The sequence below is a fragment of the Hoplias malabaricus genome, chromosome 1 (assembly GCF_029633855.1).
Source record: "Hoplias malabaricus isolate fHopMal1 chromosome 1, fHopMal1.hap1, whole genome shotgun sequence".
NCBI classification, from domain to species: Eukaryota; Metazoa; Chordata; class Actinopteri; order Characiformes; family Erythrinidae; genus Hoplias; species Hoplias malabaricus.
In genome coordinates this window covers 31877616-31900932 of record NC_089800.1, presented here as the reverse complement: position 1 = coordinate 31900932, position 23317 = coordinate 31877616, and the positions used below count along the sequence as shown (strand labels likewise).

The 23317-nt window shown below is 39.6% G+C and overlaps 1 protein-coding gene, 3 non-coding genes and 1 pseudogene across 5 annotated transcripts; all 5 read left to right on the top strand.

Annotated features, from left to right (window-relative positions):
• Positions 1 to 760: 760 nt before the first annotated feature.
• On the top strand, positions 761 to 16304 carry hectd3 (HECT domain containing 3). Of its 2 annotated transcripts, none has more exons than XM_066677914.1 (21): positions 761 to 1683; positions 1880 to 2040; positions 2687 to 2779; positions 2920 to 3055; positions 4072 to 4190; positions 4293 to 4406; positions 4536 to 4618; positions 5163 to 5328; positions 5658 to 5739; positions 6555 to 6737; positions 9023 to 9075; positions 9165 to 9229; positions 9918 to 10021; positions 10892 to 11005; positions 11896 to 11985; positions 12077 to 12283; positions 13483 to 13612; positions 13975 to 14049; positions 15405 to 15486; positions 15685 to 15756; positions 16091 to 16304. In XM_066677914.1, exons 1-21 carry the CDS (start codon positions 1330 to 1332, stop codon positions 16173 to 16175), a joined length of 2568 nt encoding a protein of 855 aa, XP_066534011.1. In that variant the 5' UTR covers positions 761 to 1329; the 3' UTR covers positions 16176 to 16304. The 2 variants fall into 2 exon arrangements, with proteins under 2 accessions (XP_066534011.1, XP_066534003.1); XM_066677906.1 differs by having other exon boundaries at positions 763 to 1683; positions 4069 to 4190.
• A 1841-nt stretch (positions 16305 to 18145) lies between these two features.
• Positions 18146 to 22934, top strand: LOC136702755 (small ribosomal subunit protein eS8-like; annotated as a pseudogene).
• On the top strand, positions 19065 to 19137 carry LOC136670862 (small nucleolar RNA SNORD55/SNORD39). The gene has a single exon (XR_010795662.1). It is a non-coding gene; the product is annotated as a small nucleolar RNA SNORD55/SNORD39 (small nucleolar RNA).
• LOC136670895 (small nucleolar RNA SNORD46) lies at positions 20071 to 20175 on the top strand. Its single transcript, XR_010795665.1, has one exon. It is a non-coding gene; the product is annotated as a small nucleolar RNA SNORD46 (small nucleolar RNA).
• On the top strand, positions 21991 to 22059 carry LOC136670884 (small nucleolar RNA SNORD38). Its single transcript, XR_010795664.1, has one exon. It is a non-coding gene; the product is annotated as a small nucleolar RNA SNORD38 (small nucleolar RNA).
• Positions 22935 to 23317: the final 383 nt, after the last annotated feature.

Here is a 23317-nt window from a genome sequence, read left to right as displayed (position 1 = left end):
ACACCTAATGTGCTTTGATTATGAATTCTAATTATGTTTTTTTTTTAATATAACATAACAGTATTAGAATATTGTTAAAAACGGTAAATCATAAACACATTGTAATTAATAAATTAGAATATAGAACAAATTCACATAAATTAGTTTAGATCAATGTATTATTGTACATTGATCAATATGATCAGTTGCTGCAACAGGTAAGGCCAACAGACGGCGCTCTTTCCATGCACTCATCCGAGTTATCGCACAGGTTCAGAGAAAAGACCTTTGATTCAGTTCACGGATCAGATGGATTTGAACTGTCTGTTTAATTAACCGAACGTGAGATTCAATGATTCATTCCTGGTTGATGAATTGGTGTGGAAACCCCAGTGATTCACTCAGTCAGTGAGTCATTTCATTCTCTCTTTTTTTCCTACTCAGTAGACAGAATGGCCATAGTCTCTCAGCTGTGTTCCCTCCCCTTCATCGGTACACACACAGAAAGTGATCAAAGACAACATAATAGCAGTGAGATTGTGTTTTCGTTTAAAAACACCACCATCACCACGTCAGTGTCACTGCGGCGCAGAGAACCAGTCAAATCGTACCCGCTCTGTGGGGGGTCCTGACCTTTGAAAAACAAGGTGAAATGGGGCTAACGAAGTATGCAGAGCAATACATGTACCACAGTCTGTAAATGTAGAAATACAAAAGTCTCCTGTATGCTCAGTGGGGCTGATGGAGCATTGGCGTAAAAAGCTATGATTTTAATGTTTCGGCTGATTCAGTTGTCGCGATGAATCGATTTGAATGGATCACAGAAACAATTCAGCTGAAAGGAGTCGGTTGGTCCAGGAGTCGAACAGGTCGGTATGACAGCTCAGAGGCTACGAGCTAAGCGCTATCGAGAATGATCTGGATTTAAACTGTAAAACTGCGCTTTTCTGCGGTGTTCTGTGGCTCCTGTCCACGGCAGGAACATTGGAGCTCTCCCGAGAAGAGAAAAAGTGGGGGGGAAACGAGAAAAAGGGAAGAACCGAGGAGAATTAAGTGTTTTCCGAAAGCTAAGGAACTCCTTGTTGACATTCGTGTTCAGCTGCTGTTAGCTGGACTTTGGAAGAGAAAGAGAGAAATTAGTAGCGATAGGAATAGAAAGATAGAGAAAAAGAGATAGAGGGAAAGAAGGTGGAAGAGAGGGACAAAGTCGGAAGAGGGGAGGTAGAGAAAGACAGAAGGAGAGTGTAAGGGATAGAAGTAGGAAGAGAAAGAGGACAGAAGGGGAAAAAGGCAGAAAAAAAGTGTAAAGGATAGAAGGAGAGAGAGAAAGAAGGAAAGAGAGTGAGAGAAATGACTTTAGGAGAAAACCCTCACCTTCTCCTGGGAAGGATTCGCTTTATAAACCACTGTATTGAGTGTTTCAGAAAAAGTGAGCCTGTACCTGAGAGTCTGTGCTTCGTCCCGAAGGAGGTTTGCTATAAAATCTGTAAAGACTCCTCAAGTAACTCCAGTTCCTCCTCATCGTCTGCTTCTTCCTCTCTTAACTCTGGGGGCAAATACATTCTCCCTGTTTGGGACCACCCAAACCAGCCTCCCAACAAAAAGACTGCCAAATTCACCATTGAACCCAAAAAAGGGACGTGTATTAGGACCTCAGGAGAAGACTACTACAATAGCCATGGCCTGTGGGTCAAACTCAGCAAGGTAACATCATACACTTCCACTATAGGGAATTTATTATGTATTATGTAACATCATACACACGTACTACAGGGACTTAATAACAAATAATATACACACTTGTTACAGGAAATACTTGTAGTCCAGTGTTTCTATTTTTGGGAAGATAAATTCACTATTACTCTCTTCCCCACAACTCTGCTGCTCTGTGGCTTCTCAGGAGCAGATGGAGGAGTACCGCAGTGGAGTGGAGCTGGAGGAGGGCTGGATTTTAGCCTGTAAACACGCCGAGGGAGGAGACAGACTGGTTCCTGTAGAAGCTCCAGACACAGCCAGCAGACAGCAGCAGCTTTTTGGCTATGATCACAAACCATGCAACAGGTTTATATTTATATTAACATCTGTCACAATTGATGCACAATGATTTTAGAATTATAATGGTATCAGCACATATTGCTTTTCTTAAGAATTATCAACATCGTGCCTGTGCTTTGATTCTGCGGATATTTTAAACAGTTAATTGCTGACACATTCATTTTATGATGGAAGATAATTGGGAGACGCTGACCATACTAAAGTAGTATAGCTGAAATGTCTGCAGTATGCCTTTTATTTAACGTGTTAATGTAAAAAAGAGAATTTAAAGCTGTGATGAGTCTCTGTCAGGATGAGTTCGCTAAATATATGTGGCTGCATTTGTCTGAGCAGACACTATTCATTTTAATTTTTTACGTTTATTTGAAAGCTAAATTTATGTATGTACATGTATAATATCGGATATCAGCATTGATCCAGAATTCTCATGGCAGTGCATTCCCACTGTCTCTGTCATGCTTTTGCAGGGCCTTCCAGATGTTTTCTTCAGCCATGGTCTTCCTGGTGTTTTATACCATAGAGCTTAATATACTATTAAATAGATTCAGGCTTTTGTGCAGCTGTTCCAGATTAGTTTTATTTTCTGGACACATTCTGGCCACTTTATGTGAAACATTACATGTCTTTACACCATTATTGATGTTTGTTTCAGGTGGGAGCATGTGGTGGACGCTGAGAACTGTCTCTACCTGGGTGGACGTCCCAAAGTGGCTGAATGTGATGAGGCCGCTGTGCAGAAGCTCAGGTGAGTGGAGTGAGGCAGGTGATCTATATTCATAATGACTAGATAAAGTTATTTTTATTCAGCTGTTCATTATAACAGATAAATAAAACAGCGAGTGTGTACTGGAGCATTTCACCATGTATGTATGCTGTTGTTCTCAGATATGTTCCCCCGACCTGGACTTTTGAGTGCGACGAGGACCTTGTTCATTATTTTTATGATTACGTGGGTAAAGAGGATGAAAACCTGGGCAGTGTGAAGCAGTGTGTGAGCAGCATCGATGTCTCCTCCTTCTCGGTATGTAGTGAGAACACAGATTTCTTTCTCTTCTCATTATAAACAAATATTATTCTCACACCTAGTGTCTTGGATGTTTCAGAGATTCCATAGTAAACCCTACTTTAAACATGGCCATACCTGTGTTAGGGAGCAGCTCTATGGAGCATAAACTGATTTATTTATGGCGCTTTTCCACTGAGGGTCCCTACTTTACTGTACCTCGCTTTTCTGCTTACATTGGGCCTGGTCCAGGAAGCAGGTTCTTTTTTTAGTCCCTGCTGTCTCGTTGTTCCAAGTGAGCCGAGTAGGGACTAAACCGTGACATGTAAACCTTGTAGAGTGCTGATTATCCAGACAGAGTTGTCACTCTGCACCACACGTTGCATATGTCCAGCACAAACTCTCCATTTGTAAAATCTCCAGCTTCAGCAGAGATCACATTTGTTGATATCCGACTCACAATGGCAGCTCATAAAATTAGGCTGTTGTCTTTTGAAGAGGTTCAAACACTCCTTGCATTGGTGGTGTACGAAAGAATCCAGCGAGAGCTGGACACTGCAAGAAGGAAGGAACAAACACTACTGATTTGTCTGAACTGATGACAGAGCTGTTTTCAGTCCCAAACAACAACAAAACAAGAAAATACACAATGAGTAAACAATGCTTAACGTTATCACCGCCATTGTTGTGGGTTCCAAAGCCTGCTGTTCCCATTAGAGACTGGGTTTTGAGACAAAACTGGATACATTTTGGGGGTAGCTGTGTAAGTGGAAAACCAACCAGGCACCAAACAGATAGTCCAGTAAATTTTGCAGCAGAAATATATATTCGGGTGTCAAAATACTTAACTGAGTAATTTTAGTTTAAAGTAAACTCCAGGGTGTTCAGTATAATGTTGAAGATGAAGTTTGTTTCTTACTTGCCTGCTTTATATTCAAAATTTCCCTTCCACTTTAAATGTTACATGGTTTAGATTCTAGCAGCTACGTTTAAGTTGGACTCTCTGCATCAGTAAATGTGTATCTGTAAAGGAGGACCCGAGTGGGGGAGCTGCCTGTCTCACTGACGGTGACACAGAGACGTACTGGGAGAGTGACGGCATGCAGGGACAGCACTGGATTCGCCTTCACATGAAGAGAGGGACTGTGGTGAAGTATGGGATAAAATACACTATTTTTTTTTACCAATTTGGAAAGATATTCTGGGGCATTTACTGTGTTTTTACATTTTCATTCTTTCTTTTTCCCTTTTTCAGTAAACTGATAATAACAGTGGACTCTACAGATGACACGTACATGCCTAAAAAAGTGAGTGTGTACGGAGGAGATTTAGACAACCTCAAAAAATACAATGACATCTCCATTGATGAGTGAGTACCTCAAAATATCTAAAACTTCTTTCCTCATTTCCCAGTGAGGGACAGTTCACATTTCACTGCTGTGGTTCGGGCCCAGAGTCATAGATTGTTCTCTCTGTTTTTAATGTGATTTTTCCACAGGGGACTTATCGGAGAGGTGTGTGTGTTGGAGGACATGACGATACACCTCCCCATCATCGAGATCAGGATCGAGGAATGTAAGGGTAAGCAACAGGGGGCCTAGACCCTACTTAAAGATGGTGGGAGACACAGAGACACTTCTGTTCAGGGAGTGGGAGATGGGTGGAGGCTGTGAGGGACCATGGGAGACGGAGAGAGACTCTGATATGAAACTAAACAAGCATTATAAATAAGAAAAGAAAAATGGCTCAAAATTCAATTATTAGTTTATTCATCTTCTGTAACTACTTTTTCCTGATCAGGATCACAACTGGTTTGGAGCCTACGGGAAGCAGTTTTCTGTCTGTGTCATGCTCTATGAAAAGTCATTGCTTATTTGGTGGAGTACGTTTTTTTAGTTTTAGAGATGAGAGAACACGACAAGGTCTGCAGTAAAAGTAGCTCCAGACGCTGCTACTTTGGCTCTGCATGTATGAGCAGTGGCAATTTAAAGAGGGCAAATTTGAAGAGAGAATATATGATAACATCTTTATCACACTAAAGAAGCAAAGGTTGTCTTGCATTTGGATTAAAGCTGCAGCTTGGTTTATTGGTCCCAGCATTTTTAACACTGTATTACTTCCTCAGATGGAGGGATTGATGTGCGGATCCGAGGGCTGAAGATAAAGTCTTCATGCGAGCGAGACCTGGGATTAAATGCTGATGTCTTCCAGTCTCCTCATCTTGTTCGTTTTCCTCGACTCGAGGGAATGCCTCCTGATGTCCTTTACCACCGCACACTGCTTATCCTGAGGTAATCATTACATACAGTTCTGTGCAAAAAATTAAATATAATGGCCAAAATAACAAAATATTAAGTATTGAATAAAATATTACAGTCTTTGTAGCACAGGAGAATACTACAGAAATACTTTGGAATAACTGTATGCAGGAGTAAACAGTTGTATCTGGTGTGTGTCAGTATTTCAGTGAGCAGTAACTGTATGTAGGAGTAAACAGTTGTCTGAGAGTCCTATTTTATATGTATGTCAGTGGTTATGCTAACTCCACAAATAAACAATGAATAAACATCTCTGTATTTTATTTCTGGCTCTCACAGTGTCATTTTCTTCATGTTTATAGGTTTATCTCTCTGCTGGATGGCCTCTTGCCTCACCTGGTGCCAGCCTGGGATTACAGCCTGGGAACTTTTAACCAGATTAAAGTGAGTATCCAGCCACATCAGAAACATGTTAACACATCTTAGCATTGTAGCTCTGGTAATATTTACTTGTAATAAAATGTAAAACCTGCAACAGACTTAAAACAAACCAATTCAAAAAATGTCTTTTAGGCTAAAATAAATGTGTGCTTGCTGAACAGAGCTCTTAATCATTACATTATTGCCTTAAGACCCCTCCCCCTGACTATGATTGGACCTAATGTTTACATACATCTTACTAAGACCCCACTCACTGACTGTGATTAGTCCTAATACTTTTGTCATTTGTTCTAAGACCCTATCCCCTTAACTGTGATTGGTTCTAATCATTCATTTTTATTTTTTTTGTAAGACCCCTCCGCTAACTGTGATTGATTCTCGTGATCATGTTTTTTTCTAAAACCCCTCCCCATTACTGTGATTGGTACTAATCATCACATTTTTATTCTAAGACCCTTCCCCTAACTGTGATTTGTTCTAATCATCATGCTTTTATGCTAAGACCCTGTGTTTTGTAGATTATAAAGCATAGTTCTTGTGTGGAGATGAGCTCTGTTCCTGTGTTCTGTGTCATGTAGAATGTAAAACAAAGTTTCTGGGCTGAGATGAACTCCATTCCTATGTTCTGTGTCGTGTAGAGTGTAAAGCAGTGTTCTTGTGTTGAGATGAACTCTGTTCCTGTGTTCTGTTTTGTGTAGTGTATAAAGAAGTTTTCTTCTGTTGAGATGAACTCTGTTCCTGTGTTCTGTGTCGTGTAAAGTGTAAAGCAGTGTTCCTGTGTTGAGATGAACTCTGTTCCTGTGTTCTGGGTCATGTAGAGTACAAAGCAGTTTCTGCTGCTCTCGAAGCGCCGCTCAGCTCTGATCATCCAGTGCCTGAAAGACTCTGAGTCAAGTAAACCCAGCTTCATGCCTCGCCTCTACATCAACCGCCGCCTCGCCATGGAGCACAGGGACAACCCCAGCCTTGACCCCACCTGCAGGAACGCGGTTTTCACTCAGGTAGTCTTCTCACTTAGATCACACACCTCTAAGGCACATGTAGATGTTTGAGAGAAACCTTAAACAGGACATTATGACTGAGCTCCCTTGTTCATGTTCACAATAATGTGCGAATCTGGAGCCCACCAACCCACACACTGTGAAACAAGCCTCGTCTCAGTCTGTCCAATCACAGCACTGGACCCGTGTTCATGTGAGGCGCAAAGACGAGGTTAAACGCAGCAAAACGGACACAATGGACACAGAGAAATAAGAGCACTGTGTAAAAACACTGTGTGAGAAAACGAGTAAGGAGAAAAAGATATTTTTTGTTCCACTGTGTTAAGTTTGTTTTCCTAATTCTTTGTGCCTAAAATGAATAGAAAAATGTTGTTATTCCTCATAAACTTTGCTTTGATCTAATTTGATCTATTTTTAAGAATATTTGCAAAATATTTAGTGCTGAGTATAGAAGCTTTTGGAACAGTGAGAAATATCAAGAAGTTTCTAGAACATTCCAGAATTGTCTAGAACTTTCTGGGACTGTCCAGAAGTGTACATGGCAATATAAATACATTAACTTTATATAACCATTTCATTTGATGTTCTGCTGAATAAGTGACCTTATGTACACAGCTAGAGTTAATTTAGATGCCATCAAGAGGTTGCATGCATTTGGCAGATGCATTTTGCTACATATGTGGCCAATTTATAAAGACGAGTGAAAAAGTACGCCGTGAAAGCATCTGCTAAGATGTGTGAGGCCTATAAAGCATACTTTGGCATGCTTTTTGGGGTTCACGGCTTCCTAGGCAATCACAAGGATGAAAGACTTCAGAGTTCAGACTCTGATAAAGAACTATGCTTCAATGGGCTGCATGATGTCATTTAGTCTCCATATTCTTGATGCCTATCTTGATAAATTCAAAGAGAACATGGGAGCTTATTCAGAGAAGAAAGGTGAGCACTCTCTCCAGGACGTAATGAACGTTGAACACTGTTACCAAGTACAGTATAACGAGAATATGATGACATATTTGGGGACTGATTTGTGAAAGTGATTTTCTGTACAGTCGTAAATCTCGTAAAACCACACACTTCTGAATGGTTTTGGTTAACTTTGTAAATTTGCAATACATACGGTTTTTTTTGTTGATGGGAAATAATTGGGGTATTTTAAAATGTTGTCATTCTTGGTGGGCCTTCAAGGCCTTTACACAAAATTTCCATGTTTGCTTTGCCTCTGTGTTCTCCCCGTGTCCACGTGGGTTTCCTCCGGGTGCTCCGGTTTCCTCCCACAGTCCAAAATACACACGTTGGTAGGTGGATTGGTGAATGTGTGTGTGTGTGTGTTGCCCTGTGAAGGACTGGCGCCCCCTCCAGGGTGTATTCCTGCCTTGTGCCCAATGATTCCAGGTAGGCTCTGGACCCACCGCGACCCTGAATTGGATAAGCAGTTACAGATAATGAATGAATGAATGAATGCTTTGTCTCTGGGACAGCCGGTGTTCTGATAAGTTGTGCTACCTTGTCAAAATGTGCTACCATGGTGTACAGTTGTTTAAATAAAATCGTAGGTAAGCTAAATGTAGTGTATCAGGAGATGCTGGCTAAAGAAATATAAGCAGGAGATGTGCACAGCCTCTGAGAAAGTGATATACAGTACAGTTACAAATCCAGAAAATATACTAATTTATGAGTTATTATACGCAGCATTGATCGAGTTTCATAGTAATGGCATATTTGTTTCTATGATAAAACACAAGCAAAAGCCAGTTTTGTGTTTTATCTCAATAAATACAAAACTAGTGTAGGATATTGTCAGAAACTCAAAGTTCATGAGGTATGTTGGTGTTATTTTATTAAGTTTATACATGAGCAGTTGAAATACAACAGTTATAACCCGGGAATAAAAATTGTGTTACATTGCGTTATTATTTAAGGGCACAGGCGCTAAAAGCGGGCATTCTCAACAGGGCTGTTTAGACAGGGGGAGAGTGCTGCTGTGGGGCTTGTGAGGTTTTGACTAAAGAAGGTAATAGACATTTTAATAAGAACCAGAACTGTGTTCCACTGTGGAGAAGAGGGGGATATGTGCCCTAGGTAAAATTATTACGTAGTGTTCCTTTAAGGGTGAGTCCACTGTAGTCCTCCTGGTTTCCCTTCCAGATTTTCTAATTCCTCAGGGCATGAGGGGCTGGAGCTGTGGTAGCTAGCAGTTGACACTTGTACTTGTGTCACCTTTTTTTTTAAGCAAACTTTTACAATATTTATAACAGTGATATTTGTCTTTGTTCTTTTTCCAGGTGTATGAGGGTTTAAAATCTTCAGATAAATATGAGAAGACTCTGGACTATAGGTCTGAAGCTTTATTCAAAGTTTCAATAAATGCATGGTTTCCATTCTTTCATCAGTGCTCGAATTCTGATGTGTTGTTTTTATCAATAGATGGCCTGCCCGTCATGACCAGTGGTGGGAGTGTAAATTTATCGCAGAGGGAATCATTGATCAAGGTAAAAATCTCACATTGCAACACCCTGGGTTTTTTATTTTAAGTTTATGGCTTTGTTTGACTCTGTGGGTTTAAGCTGTTGTTACAAAACTGAGCTGTATTTTTACAGTCCTTATTTCTGTGGACAATTGTCCTCTAATAATTGGTCAGGTAATTGTCTAATAAATTTTATAATATAGTAATAACATAATGCAATAGCAGTATAACATCAGGAAACACTTTAGTGTAGGCCATCTTTTATAAGATGAATTGACACCTACCTAAGCCCTGACACATTTTATAAACAGTCTTGAACGTCTGTAATGGTCTGTTTGCCTCATACAGTGCCTGAGGACAATTATCCCCACGCTGGGCTGCACTCACACTGCATTTACTGTTCAGGACCAGAGCACACGTCCATCCTCAGGCCGTGGCTTTGTTTTGAATAAAGGCTCTGTTGTGCACACAGTGGAGTTCATGATTGCACTCTGTGGTTTATCTGCATTTGTTTTGTGGGCAGTGAATCTCAGCCTCTGAGGCATTTTATAGGTTTATTGATTATGTACAGCACCTTGGTCAACGGTTGTTGTTTTTAAATGTGCTTTATAAATAAATTGACATAATATAAAATTCAGATTGTTTGCTAATTCTTATTGCTATAAATGCACAACTGTTCCTTTAATGAAGATGTTTGTGGTTCTGTTGTGCAGGAGGTGGTTTTCGGGACAGTTTGGCGGATATGTCAGAGGAGCTATGTCCCAGTTCGTCTGAATGTGCTATGCCTCTGCCTTTCTTCACTAGAACCTCCAACCAGGTACTCAACACAAATAAACACTCATCTGCTTTTACTAAATACACACACATGCCTACATTTACTTCACACACACTCTCCTGCTTTTACTACACACGCACTCTCTCCTGCTTTTACCACACACACGTACACGCCTGCTTTTACCACACACTTACCTTTTTTACTACACATACACATACACGCCTGCTTTTACTACACACACACACAAGCCTACTTTTACTACTCACATATATACGTCTGCTTTTACTGCACACACACACCTTCTTTTACTACACACACATAAGCCTACTTTTACTACACACTCTCCTGTTTTACTACACACACATATACACCTGCTTTTACTACACACTCACACCTTCTTTTACTATACAACACTCTCCTGTTTTACTACACACACACACCTTCTTTTACTACACAACACTCTCCTGTTTTACTACACACAAACGCGTCTGCTTTTATTACACACGCACCTGTTTTTAGCACACACACATATGCCTGATTTTACCACATACACATACAAGCCAGCTTTTACTACAAAAACACATGCCTGCTTTTACTACTACACACACATGATTTTACCACACACACACACGCACACACTCACACACACACACACACACACACCTGATTTTACCACACACACATACATGCCAGCTTTTACTACACACACACGCCTGCTTTTACAGCTGGAAGTGAATGGGTTTTAATCTTTTTCTTTGTTGGATGAGAAATTTTTGAGAAATGAGAAAATGTAACTTTATATGGTATAGACCTCATTTCTGGGTCTATAACTGAGTTGTATTGTTGCTGTGTAGTTTCCTTTAGCAGCAGAGTGACCCTGCTCTTTGTATTTGCTTGCGGTTTCTGTGCCAGGGAGCTGGAGAAGCCAGAGATTTCTATGTACCAAACCCTTCATGCCGAGAGTTTCAGAAGCTAGAGTGGATCGGCCAGCTCATGGGAGCGGCTCTGCGGGGAAAAGACTTCCTGGTGAGTGACGGGAGTGATTTTTGCAGACTGAGTGCAAGGGCTTTGACCTTAGTTCACATCAAATGTCCTATGAAAACTTACGGTAGTAATTTAATTTTGGGATCAGGGCAGAAACAATGACTGAGAGTTTTATACGGAAACCACATGGTTTCAGCAGAGCTTCTGACCAATATTTGGGATATTGACCCTCATATCACACACCTCGCTACAGAAGCAGTTATTGAGATTTTACAAACATCTAGGAGACGTTTGAACATTTTGATCTATTAGAACAGAAAACATATTTTTGAAATATTTTGTTAAAACCTCCAAATCATGATAAGACATTGTTTGATGTCCTCTATTTAAAGTGGTCACTGAAGCATTTCTTCAGTTTATTAGGCTGTATTTTTAACTGCTCACGCTGAAAAGAAAGATTTATCTCCACTGTTAAGGCTGGAAGTGGTAATATATGGGTTAATTGTTAACATCACATTGCATACAATTTATTATGCCCGTCTTCCAAATATGAAACATAAAATATTACATTTCAATAATAATGGATCATTCAAATATTTTTATTTTATGTTTTACAGGACACAAAATTACACAAAAACTGGAAACAAAACTCTGGTTAATTGTGACTTTAATATTGTTTCGTAAATCTTGCTTAACTGAGCAACAGAAGATATGAAAAGCCAACATTTCTGGAGCATGTATAGGGACATTTATTTATTTACTTAGATGCTTACACCAGATATTTAAATTAAATTGAATTCCACATTTAAAGGGCTTCAAGTTTATAATTGTGTTGTATATTATAAATCGTAAAATAAATCCTTTGTCCTGAATTCTGGAGCTTCTTTGTGTGTTTATTTCTCATTTTTCTCTGTGTTTGTTATGCCTATCAGGTTTTGGCGCTTCCTGGCCTGGTGTGGAAGCAGCTCATAGGAGAATCCATCAGCTGGAGTGAAGATTTCCCTGCAGTGGATGCTGTGCTGGTCAGAAACAAACAATAGAAAAAAGTAGGCAGGGGCAAACCCAAAATAGTGTGTATATATAATGTGTGTGTGTGTGTGTGTGTCCGTCCAGGTGAAGCTGCTGGAGGCGATGGAGCACATGGATAAGGAGACTTTTGAGTTTAAGTTTGGGGAGGAGCTGGTGTACAGTACTCCTCTGAGTGATGGGAGGCTGATGGAGCTTATTCCAAGTGGAGGCTCCAGGGTGGTGAGGTACGAGGATCGGATGGAGTTTGTGCATCTGGTGCAGAAAACCAGACTCGAGGAGAGCAGGGAACAGGTAACACACACACACACCTTGACACACACAAACAGACACAGACACACACACACACACACACACACACCTTGAGAATTAACACAGTCGTATTTTCATATTTGGGCATTCCTGGGTAAATTGCAGTACTGTGCAAATGTCTTAAGCACCTAAGATTAGTATTATTCATTCATTGATTCATTCATGGGTGGCACGGTGGCGCAACAGGTAGCGTTGCTGTCACACAGATCCAGTTTGGTGGGTTCTCCCTGTGTATGCATGGGTTTCCTCCGGGTGATCCGGTTTCCTTCCACAAGGAAATAACAGAATGGACTCAGGAATACTTTCAGAAAGCATTGTCAGTGAACACAATCCACCGTGCCATCCACCGCCACCAGCTGAAACTCTACAGTGCAAAAAGGAAGCCATTTATAAGCAAGCTCCACAAGCTCAGACGTTTGCACTGGGCCAGGGGTCTTTTAAAATGGAGTGTGGCAAAATGGAAGACTGTTCTGTGGTCAGATTAGTCACGATTTGAAGTTCTTTATGGAACACTGGGACGCCATGTCATCCGGACCAGAGAAGACAAGGATAACCCAAGTTGTTATCAACGCTCTGTTCAGAAGCCTGCATTACTGATATGGGGTTGCATGAGTGCATTTTTCAACAAGATAATGCCAGACCACATTCTGCAGCAATCACAACATCATGGCTACTTAGGAGAAGGATCCAGGTAATGAAATGGCCAGCCTGCAGTCCAGATCTTTCACCTATAGAGAACATTTGATACATCATAAAGAGAAAGGTGCGACAAAGAAGGCAAAGACGATTGAACAGTTAGAGGCCTGTATTAGACATGGATGGGAGAGCATTCCTATTTCTAAACTTGAGAAACTGGTCTCCTCTGTCCCCAGACGTCTGTTGAGTGTTGTAAGAAGAAGGGGGGATGCCACACAGTGGTAAAAAATGGCCTTGTCCCAACTTTTTTGGGATTTGTTGACGCCATGAAATTTTGAATCAACATATTTTTCTCTTAAAATGATACATTCTCTCAGCTTAAACTTTTGATCTGTGATTTGTGTTCTATTTTGAATAAAATATTAGATGTTGGCACCACCACATCATTGCATTCAGTTTTTATTCACAATTTGTTTAGTGTCCCAACTTTTTTGGAATCCGGTTTGTAAATGTTCTGTGTAACAGAGCTGATTTCTGTTTTCTAGATAGCTGCTATCCAGGCAGGTCTAATGAAGGTGGTTCCGCAGGCAGTTCTAGATCTGCTGACCTGGCAAGAGGTAGAGAAGAAAGTGTGTGGAGACCCAGAGATCACTGTGGAGGCTTTAAAACGTCTCAGTGAGTCATTAACTTTCTACAACTGAATAAATTGAGTTCTAATCATCAGTTTCCACAGGGAGCCCTGCAGCAGGGGACATAGTTGATTTAAAAAAAAAACTATCATATGTATGGCAAGCAAACGGGGTCAAAATTGTTTTATAAAGTATATGTACAGACAGCAAAATATGACACCTCTTGACACCTTGCAGCCAGTCATTGAACTTTAATATGAGTATATCTGCATATGAATAAGAGACTGTGATAAAAGCTGACAATGTGAACATTTGGCTTCCCATGTTCATGAGGAAAATAAGAAGTGCTTTAATATTTATTTTTTGTGGGGTGTTTATGTAATAATTGTGGTTTCTGCTCTCCTTCAGCTCGTTATGAGGATTTGGAGATGACAGATGTTAGAGTGCAATATCTGTGGGAAGCTCTGACCAACTTCACAAATGGTGAGAAAATACTTCTCTTTGCCTTTCATTTATTCATATGTGTAATACATTTTAATGTGCTTTTTTTAATGTTTAAGGTATTTCTCAAGGTTAATTCTGCTGTCTTTGCATTACTAAGACAAGAGTCTAATCAAATCTCTCTCCAATTTATATGCTTTTGTCCCAAGGACGGCTTCATATTTAGCTTTAATTTTATTAAGAAGACTTTGGTGTTCCTCACTCAGGATGCTGAAAGAGACAAAAATGCTTTGCTTTATGGTTAATGAGTGGATGTCAGTTGTTGGATCTGTACTGGATCTCAAACATTTATGAATACTACAGATATTTTGTTAATTATTTCAAAGTTTAACTTTATTGTCATTAATATGTTATTATATGTGCTTTGGAAAAATGTCTCAACTTTTGTACAGTATGGAAACGGGCAGAGCTCTGAAAAGCACATGCAGATGTTGCTGGCATGGTGGCGCAGCAGGTAGTTTCGCAGTCACACAGCTCCAGGGACCTGGAGATTGTGGGTTGAAGTCCCACTCCTCACTCCCTGTGAGGAGTTTGTTGTGTTCTCCCTGTCTCCCCATACATTGGTAGGTATGGGGAGACAAAATTGGTAGGTATTGGCGACTCAAAATTGTCCATACATGTAAGTGTGTGAGGGAATGTGTGAGTGTGTGTCATCCTGTGAAGGACTGGTGTACTTGTAGGCTCAGGACCCACCGCGACCCTGAACTGGACAAGCAGTTACAGACAATGAGTGAATGACATGCAGATGATTCAGTAGTGAACTGCTGAAAAGATAGCGTTCGGAGGCTGTACAGAGTTAAAGCTCATAGTAGAGTAATTAAACAGTGGAGTAAACAGAGCATGCTTATTGGTTGGAGACAGTAGAATGATGTGATGGAGGTGTGTGATGGCGTAAACAGTGTGTTACTGCAGTGGATTAGAGGCTTTTGCTCCACCCACTATGTTTAGGGTGGGGTTTGTGGGTGGAGTCAGTCAGTGCACATGAAGAAATAACTCCACTCACTTTTGAACTGGAGCTGTGTGCACATTATTAGTCTCAGTGTTAGTTTCTGCGTCTGTTTTCATTGTTATGGCTGTCATTGATGATGTTAGATTTACACATTCTCAAACCATACAGGGTTTTGATCAGACATTCACCAAAGATGAGGCTGATGGAGGTCTGGCTGGTCGGGAGGTCTGTTGTGGTCAATTTAAGATCAGATCTGACCGTACACTGCTCTGAAAAATAAGAGCCACTGTCTTTGTGTTCTTGTTTATTGTACTGAATTAAATCACGGTGAGTTGCTTTGTGTTGAAAGTAAATTAATATAACCTTGTTATTTGTGTTTATTTTCCAGAGGACCGCAGCAGGTTTTTAAGGTTTGTGACGGGGAGAAGTCGGCTTCCGGCTCCAATCTACATTTTCCCTGACAAACAAGGGTAAAGGACTGCTCAGCCTGGTGTTTTTAATTGTTGGAATTTACCGGTCCACCTACATCCCCCACCTCACATATTGTCATGAGACTTGGCTAATGACAAAAAAATGCAGACACAAGCAGCTGACATTTTATTACATTTAATTACATTTATTCATTTAATTTTGTGTCCTAATCAGTTTCTTTGTGTTTCTTTGCTCAGATCTGAAACCACAGATGCCCTTCCTCAGTCTTCAACCTGCTCCAGCACCCTCTATTTACCAAAATACCCAAGGTGACTTTAAAAGTCTTTACTGCATCTGTCAGTTCAGGACAAGGAATGAATAATTGAAGTAGTGTCTTTATTTTACTGTACAGAATGATATAAATGTATTATTACTGTATATATATCTTAAAGTTTCTGTATAATATTTGGTTGTATTATGCAGTTTTCATATATTTTTAGCTTCTTTACTGCACTTTTTCTGTAAAAAAAAAAAAAAACTTTGTCCAGTGTTATTTGTGTCATGCTCTAATAAGTGTCATTCTAGAGGTGCTCAGTGTTCATTAAGTGGTTAGATTGATTTACTTGTAGTGTGTGTGTGTGTGTGTGTGTGTGTATTTCTCAGTGCTAAAGTGTGTGAGGAGAAACTCCGTTACGCTGCGTACAACTGTGTGGCCATCGACACGGACATGAGCCCCTGGGAGGAGTGACCTGCACACGTTCTCCACTTTTACACCATAGCTTTATCTTTCACTGACCACATAAAACTATACATATCCACAGAGCTGCTGGCCGCAGGTGTATATAATAAACAGATCATGACAACATCCTGATCCTGCTCTCTCGTCTCATTCAGTTCACCTGCTCGTTGTTTGATTACAGTGTGTATATACAGCTTAATTTTATCATGGAAAGAGTCTGCACCAAAAGACAATAATCATAATTTAGTTGTTGTTGCCACTGTGTTTAATACACATTATTATATAAACCATTTTAAAAATGATCAGTTGTATCTCACTCTTTTGAAAGTCAATAACTGAACAAATCTAAAATTCTAGATTATCAACCTTACACTTTTAACCTAGGTCTCTGGGACCTGTATTTTGTGTTAACTAAAAGAATCAACAGTGATGGAAACCTTGTTTCATATATAATTATTCCAGATAAACATTTATTCCTGTTATGTCTCAATGCTTTTTTTAAAGATCACTAAAATAGTAAATACATTGAATATTTTCAATATTCTTTATTGAATATAAAGAAGAGCGGGTGCATCCTTTTTAGAAGTGTTCTTCCCTACACACTAGCCCCCTAGTGATACTCAAGAGGAGTCAGCAGTAACACCAGTATAATGTATATCTCAGTTCAGGGGTCAGATTTGATTCATTTAAATGTTTTGTAACTGACCAGTTCTGTAAATTCTATAAATTATCATGGCAATCAATATATTCTCTATCTTTATATTGTACTGTGGTATTATGTTGTATATGTATGGTTGTATTATCCATCCATCCATCCATCCATTATCTGTAACCGCTTATCCAATTTAGGGTCGCGGGGGGTCCAGAGCCTACCTGGAATCATCGGGCGCAAGGCGGGAATACACCCTGGAGGGGGCGCCAGTCCTTCACAGGGCAACACAGACACTCACACACTCACACCTACGGACACTTTCGAGTTGCCAATCCACCTGCAACGTGTGTTTTTTTTTTAACTGTGGGAGGAAACCAGAGCACCCGGAGGAAACCCACGCGGACACGGGGAGAACACACCAACTCCTCACAGACAGTCACCCGGAGCGGGAAACGAACCCACAACCTCCAGGCCCCTGGAGCTGTGTGACTGCGACACTACCTGCCACCGTGCCGCCCTGGTTGTATTATGTTGTGTTGTATAGAGAAGTGTAGTTTAGTGTGTTAAAACTAGAACAATAGAACAGTAGCTAATCTGAAAAAGAAATATTTTCTTGGGGACTATTTTGTCTTATTATAATAATTTTGCAACATCCACAGTGTATATAACCATTTCTGACATCACTTTCTATCAGGATATTTAGAGGAGGACGTCTGGTTACTTTCACCGCCACTGTCCACTGTTTTCTCTAGAAACCAGACACTCTCCATTGCAGTGTTTATATCGAATCTGAATTTTCAGCTTTTTTTCTAAAACATTTATTAATGGAAAAATATAAAGGTAGATTATTTTCACGACACAAAAACTTTGCTTTCTCAAAATAAAGGAATAATTTTTGGAGCTATCAGTTATTCCATTTAATTCAGAAAACAATGTTTTGTTGTGATGATGAAATAAATAATTTGAGATATTGACAAAACAAATTAAAACTTATTATCACATTGAAAGAATCCATTGCAAATCCATGGCCTTTTGGGTGTTCCATAGTTTATCTTTAATATTATTTATTTTCATTTTATATATCAACATATTAATTTGCTCTTTTCATTTTTATTATTGTATACTTTTATATTACTGTTTATCTTAAATTGAAGTGTTTTGTATTGTTTTCTCCAAACAACAAAAAAAACACAACCTTCATATATTTGTTTCCTAGGTAGGGCGCCTGAGAGCAGATAGCAACATACTCCACACTAGAACTCTCACAGAATCTCGCGAGGCGTGATCGCTAGAAACCTTCCCAAGATGCTTTAGGATTCCTCTTTCTGGCCGGCACCTGAGAATGGGTATGTGTTTATAATGCTGCGGAGTGTGGAGAATCCACGCTCATCTGCTTTTATAGCACCGTATTTTAACTTAGTTTGTTTCTGAGGCGGTGAAAGAAATGTATATTTTTCAGTGCAGCTTAATGTTGCCGTGGTTTGTGGCGTTTTTCGTGCTTTTATTTGTAAATGTATTCGCCGTGGAGCTGTGGAAGGGGACGGTGACGGTGATGAAGTAAGATTGTAGCGTTAGTAAAGGAACTGAATTAATGTTTCTTTTTATTAATAGTGCCTTTCTTTAAAAGACATGGGCTGCATTTATATTGTTAATATTGTTTCTATTGGAACTGGGTGATTGAGGGTTTGGCAACAATGTCAGAATTGCTACTAATTCATAGAAATGTACGTACTCCGTGTCTGTTGTCGATTTATTTCGAGCCATATTTTTGCTGTGTATAGCTCAGAGCTGTTTTAGATTCTTGAAAGGAGGCAAATGTGCTCGCTATTTAGGTTTGCTGGCCTTAAACTTTGGATCATTTGATCATGTTTATATATAAGCTTTGAACTCTCTGAAATGGTCGGAGTTTAGCGTGTAATTGTTAAAATTAGAGCTGTAGAAAACGCATGTAATAATTGAAAGTGCTTCACATTGTTTAAATGGTAAAATAGTCGGGGATTATTTAACATGTAATGCACCTCTAATTAAATACGTGCTTATTTAATGCTTTAAATTGTCAGCCGTGCTAAAAGTAAAGTTCTGTATGAAGCAAACTTAAAGGTCTGTACTTCCAGGATGGGATTAATTATAATCCTGAATGGAGAGATTTACTGAATGGACTAGACAGGACTTGGGTCCTAATGCTGCTCACATGCAGTAAAATGTCTGTTTAATGCATGGAAACCTCCCCTATTTCAGTGCTTGAGTGTGTATGATGATCTCTTATTGCGGAATCTGACTTCAGCATGAGGAAACACACCTTGGAGAACTGACCACTCGAAGCATTTGAACCCTGGAAACTTCTTTAGGATGAAGTGATGATGGTTTGAGCCCTAAATGTTTCGTTGTGTCTTCATTTTCGCAGGTATCTCGAGGGACAGCTGGCATAAACGCCGTAAAACCGGCGGTAAGCGCAAACCAGTCCACAAGAAGAGGAAATATGAACTCGGCCGGCCAGCCTCAAACACAAAGGTACCAACGATTTAACACGGGTGGGTTTAGCAATAATGTCTGTAAAGGTGGGAGATGTGATGAAATTGTAATTCCAGGTTTAAAGACAGTTTGTCTCGCACAACTGGAACCAATTCCCAGAAGAACTATTTAAAAACCAAGCTTCAGCATTCTGTGTTTGATTCATTTCGATGGGCTGACTACATCTATATTACTAACAAATGCTTTGGTGCTGCTTCTGCATTAGATTTTTAACCAGATTTTATTACTTTTTAAGCTTACCTCTGAATTTTATTGTAGATTTATTGATTTTATGTTTAGCTTCTAAAATAGATATCTTCAAATCTGTGCGGGTTTTTTTTTATTCAATTTAATAAAAAGCCAAGACCTAAAATGGTTTTTAAACAGGTATAATAAATGCACTGGTAGTGTGCAGATATCTGTCCAAGTTTTTTGGACAGTTAGTTTTTTTTTCAGGGATCCAAAGGTGCTCACATGTGCTTGAATAACATGAGAAGGAAACTCATAATGCTTCTTATACTTATAATGCTTCTGAGGAGGCGGCATATTACCTTAAAGAGAAAGTACAAGGTATAATTTGGAACTGATGGGTTTTCACTCATGGCTTTGCACTGAATTGTAAATCCAGTTTTATTTTTTAAAGCACTTATTCTGTGCTATAGGGAAATATACAGTTTCTTACTGTGCTGTATCCTTCACGTTATATTGCCCACATCTGCATAGAAGTGGCCTGGATTTGTCCATGTGAATGATGTAAAATATTCCTGAGTTTGGTCTTTTTGGTTGTTTTGATCAAATCTTTGGACCTTCCGATGTTAGTATCTGTCATAGTTACTCTGACACATGGCTTTTCTCCAGGGCTGAGGCTGCTCTTTAACTGTGTAGTGTATTATTTCTCTTCAGCTCTGACCTAAACGCATCCACACAGTGAGGGTCTGTGGAGGGAATAAGAAATAACATGTGCTGAGGCTTGATGTTGGAAACTTCTCCTGGGGATCAGAGTGTAAGTGGTTTTGAATTTTGATTTGGGAATTTTAGAAGTGTTTCTCTCCCCAGACTCAGAATAATATTTACCAGGTGGTTTTAGTCTTGTTTATGATCAGTGCAGAAGAGGTAATTTTAACTTTGAAAAATGTATTTACTTTTTCACTATTTCAGTCTGAGTGTGATGGTGGAGAATAATCATACAGAAACTACATTTAGGACTGAACATTTCCTTTTGAGGACCACCCTAATGCAGAAAGCAGTTTGGTTAGGTCTTGATCTAATAAAGACAAATCCAAGATTTTATATTTATACAACTACTCCGTGTCCTCCTTTTTACCCATACTGTGGCAGTCTAAAAGTGAATGTGCACAAGGTATAATTTAAGAGGATTGTGTCTGAAAAATCTTTTCAAACTGAACTTTACATTGTTTTCACACACCCTTTTTTTGGTGCTTGAAGGTTCAGGTCTGTTTGCTTTTTTCTGGTTTAAATACAAATGTGGATCAACTTTATCAGAAAGTACTGGGTTGAGGAACATGGTTCTGAAGTATTTAAGAAAGTCTTTCAGTGATGATAACTTTGTCAGTTTCAACCTCTGAACATTTGTGATAGATGCTAATGTTCCAACGCTGAGAGAGACTTATCTTAAAGCAGGAGTCAGTCGTTTTCTCCACTGCTTCTTCACGTCATGATAATACTAACCCCTAGTGGTCTGGATCTTTCAGTGCATAAACTGGTTCCAGCTCATGCACCAAGTAGAATTTAAGTGGTAAATTACCACTTCAATATTAAAATTTACACCAGTGGATTAAAACGATTGATCGCAGATTTCATTGCTTATTCAGAGCTCTTCTTTTTAAAGTGTTTAATGGCCTGTGTTTACTCCCAACAGGCTGCACCCGTAAGACCAGGATCATCGACGTGGTCTACAATGCCTCTAACAACGAGCTGGTCCGAACCTAGACCCTGGTGAAGAACTGTGTGGTTCTGGTGGATAGCGGCCCTTTCAGGCAGTGGTATGAATCTCACTACGCCCTTCCCCTCGGACGCAAGAAGGGAGCCAAACTGGTGCGTCTATTTGCTGTTTAGCTATGACAAATTTCAATGTTTTCAGTATCTGTCTTTAAAGGAGCAATCATTTGTTTGTATCAGAGCTGACTTACTGTAGAGCACCCAGGTTCAACCCTGAACAAAAGCAGTTCAAAAGAGTGAACTGGTTCATTCACGTCCATCATCCACCAAAGTAATGACTCATGTGAAAAGTTGTGCTTTTTACTGACACCTAGTGGTCTGGATTTATCATTCTGCTGTAAACCCAGAATTACATGACATTCTTGTGAGACTCTCTATGGAGCATAAACTTTCATTTGAATGCTCCTCTAAGGTGCAGTTTTTCACTGCTCATGCTTCATCATGGTTTAAAGTAGCGAGGGGGTGGTGCAGATGCTCTATTCTTCCACTTATAGGTCAGTGAAACATTAGTTAATATTTTTAACTGCTTCTAAATCATTGTAGTGTTGCTTTAAGGCCATTGCGAGTGGGTGTTTTTGTTCGGTTGGTGATGGATTGATCCTGCTCCGATTCTAAACTAAATACTTCAAACACTAAGCCTTAAACGTTTGAGAAAATTGTGGCCCGACCCAGTTCTGTATGGTTGTATCCCATTTCGTGGTCTTTCTGTGACGATAACTTTGTCCAGTTCTGCTACTGAGTGCAACTGATGCAGCTTAAGACTCTGAGAAAGACCTGATCCGTTATCATAAACTGGCTCATTCAGGAGATACAATGCAGTTTATTCCATGTTCAAATGTTTGTTTTATTTGTTAAAAGACATTGTTTTAATTAGAGGTTTTAGATTTATAACAATTTGAGTTATGGTTAATTCAAGTTTACCACCTGATTTTTAATTCCTTCCTCCAGACCCCTGAAGAGGAGGATATTCTGAACAAGAAGAGGTCAAAGAAGGTCCAGAAGAAGTTTGATGAACGCAGAAAGAACAGCAAACTCAGTTCTCTGTTGGATGAGCAGTTCCAGCAGGGCAAGCTGCTCGGTAAATACGCAACACAATCGTTTGTTCTTTAAAAACTCTGCGTTGGTGTGATGAGATCTTAACCAGTTCTGCTACTGATACCATAGTGACGACACTATCCATATTTCTGACTTCTGCTCCTAGCTCATGTATGTGTTCACTTTTTTTTTTGTTTGTTTAAATTGTGTAGTAATTTTTCTCTTGCTTTTTTTTTTTTTTTCTCTCCCACCTCATTTCCTTTCCCTCCCCCTTTCCTCCATTTTCTTGCTTGTCTCCTCTTGTTCTTCCTCCCCTCAAACTTGCTCTCTTCCCTCCAATTTTTTCCACTCCTTGTGAATTCTTCTCTTTATTTTCTGCCCTCTATTTTTCTGTCTTTCTCTCCTTTGTTCTCTCTGCCACCCATTCTCTCTCCCAGCCTGCATTGCCTCCAGACCGGGACAGTGTGGTAGAGCTGATGGCTACGTCCTGGAGGGTAAAGAACTGGAGTTCTACCTGAGGAAGATCAAGGCCAAGAAAGGCAAATAAATGTGTACAGCTCTGTTTGATACCAACTCCATTAAATATGAAAATACCCCACTGCTGAGGTCTTCTCTTTATTTCATGCTGCTACTCATTCCAGATAAAGTTGAACTGAAGCCATGGCACTGTTTTCAGCGCTCACTTTTAAACCTTTCAAGTTGGAGCAATCTTTCGTTGTTTAGTCTTGGATTTGTCTCGTCAGTTATATTTTCATGTGGTTTAAGAAGCACAATTTCTTCACAATTTTTTTTTAAAGAAGTGTTTTAAAACTACAAAGTGTAAGATAACATTCAGCACATTTAAATATAATAAACATAATGAATTCTGGGACACACAAAAATTTTATTTTCAACTTCTGATTTGTTAGAGGATTATTTAAGAAAATGGACTAAAATACAACAAGTTGAATAGGTGTAAACTTTGACTTTATATTAAACAATTATCACTTTTGTG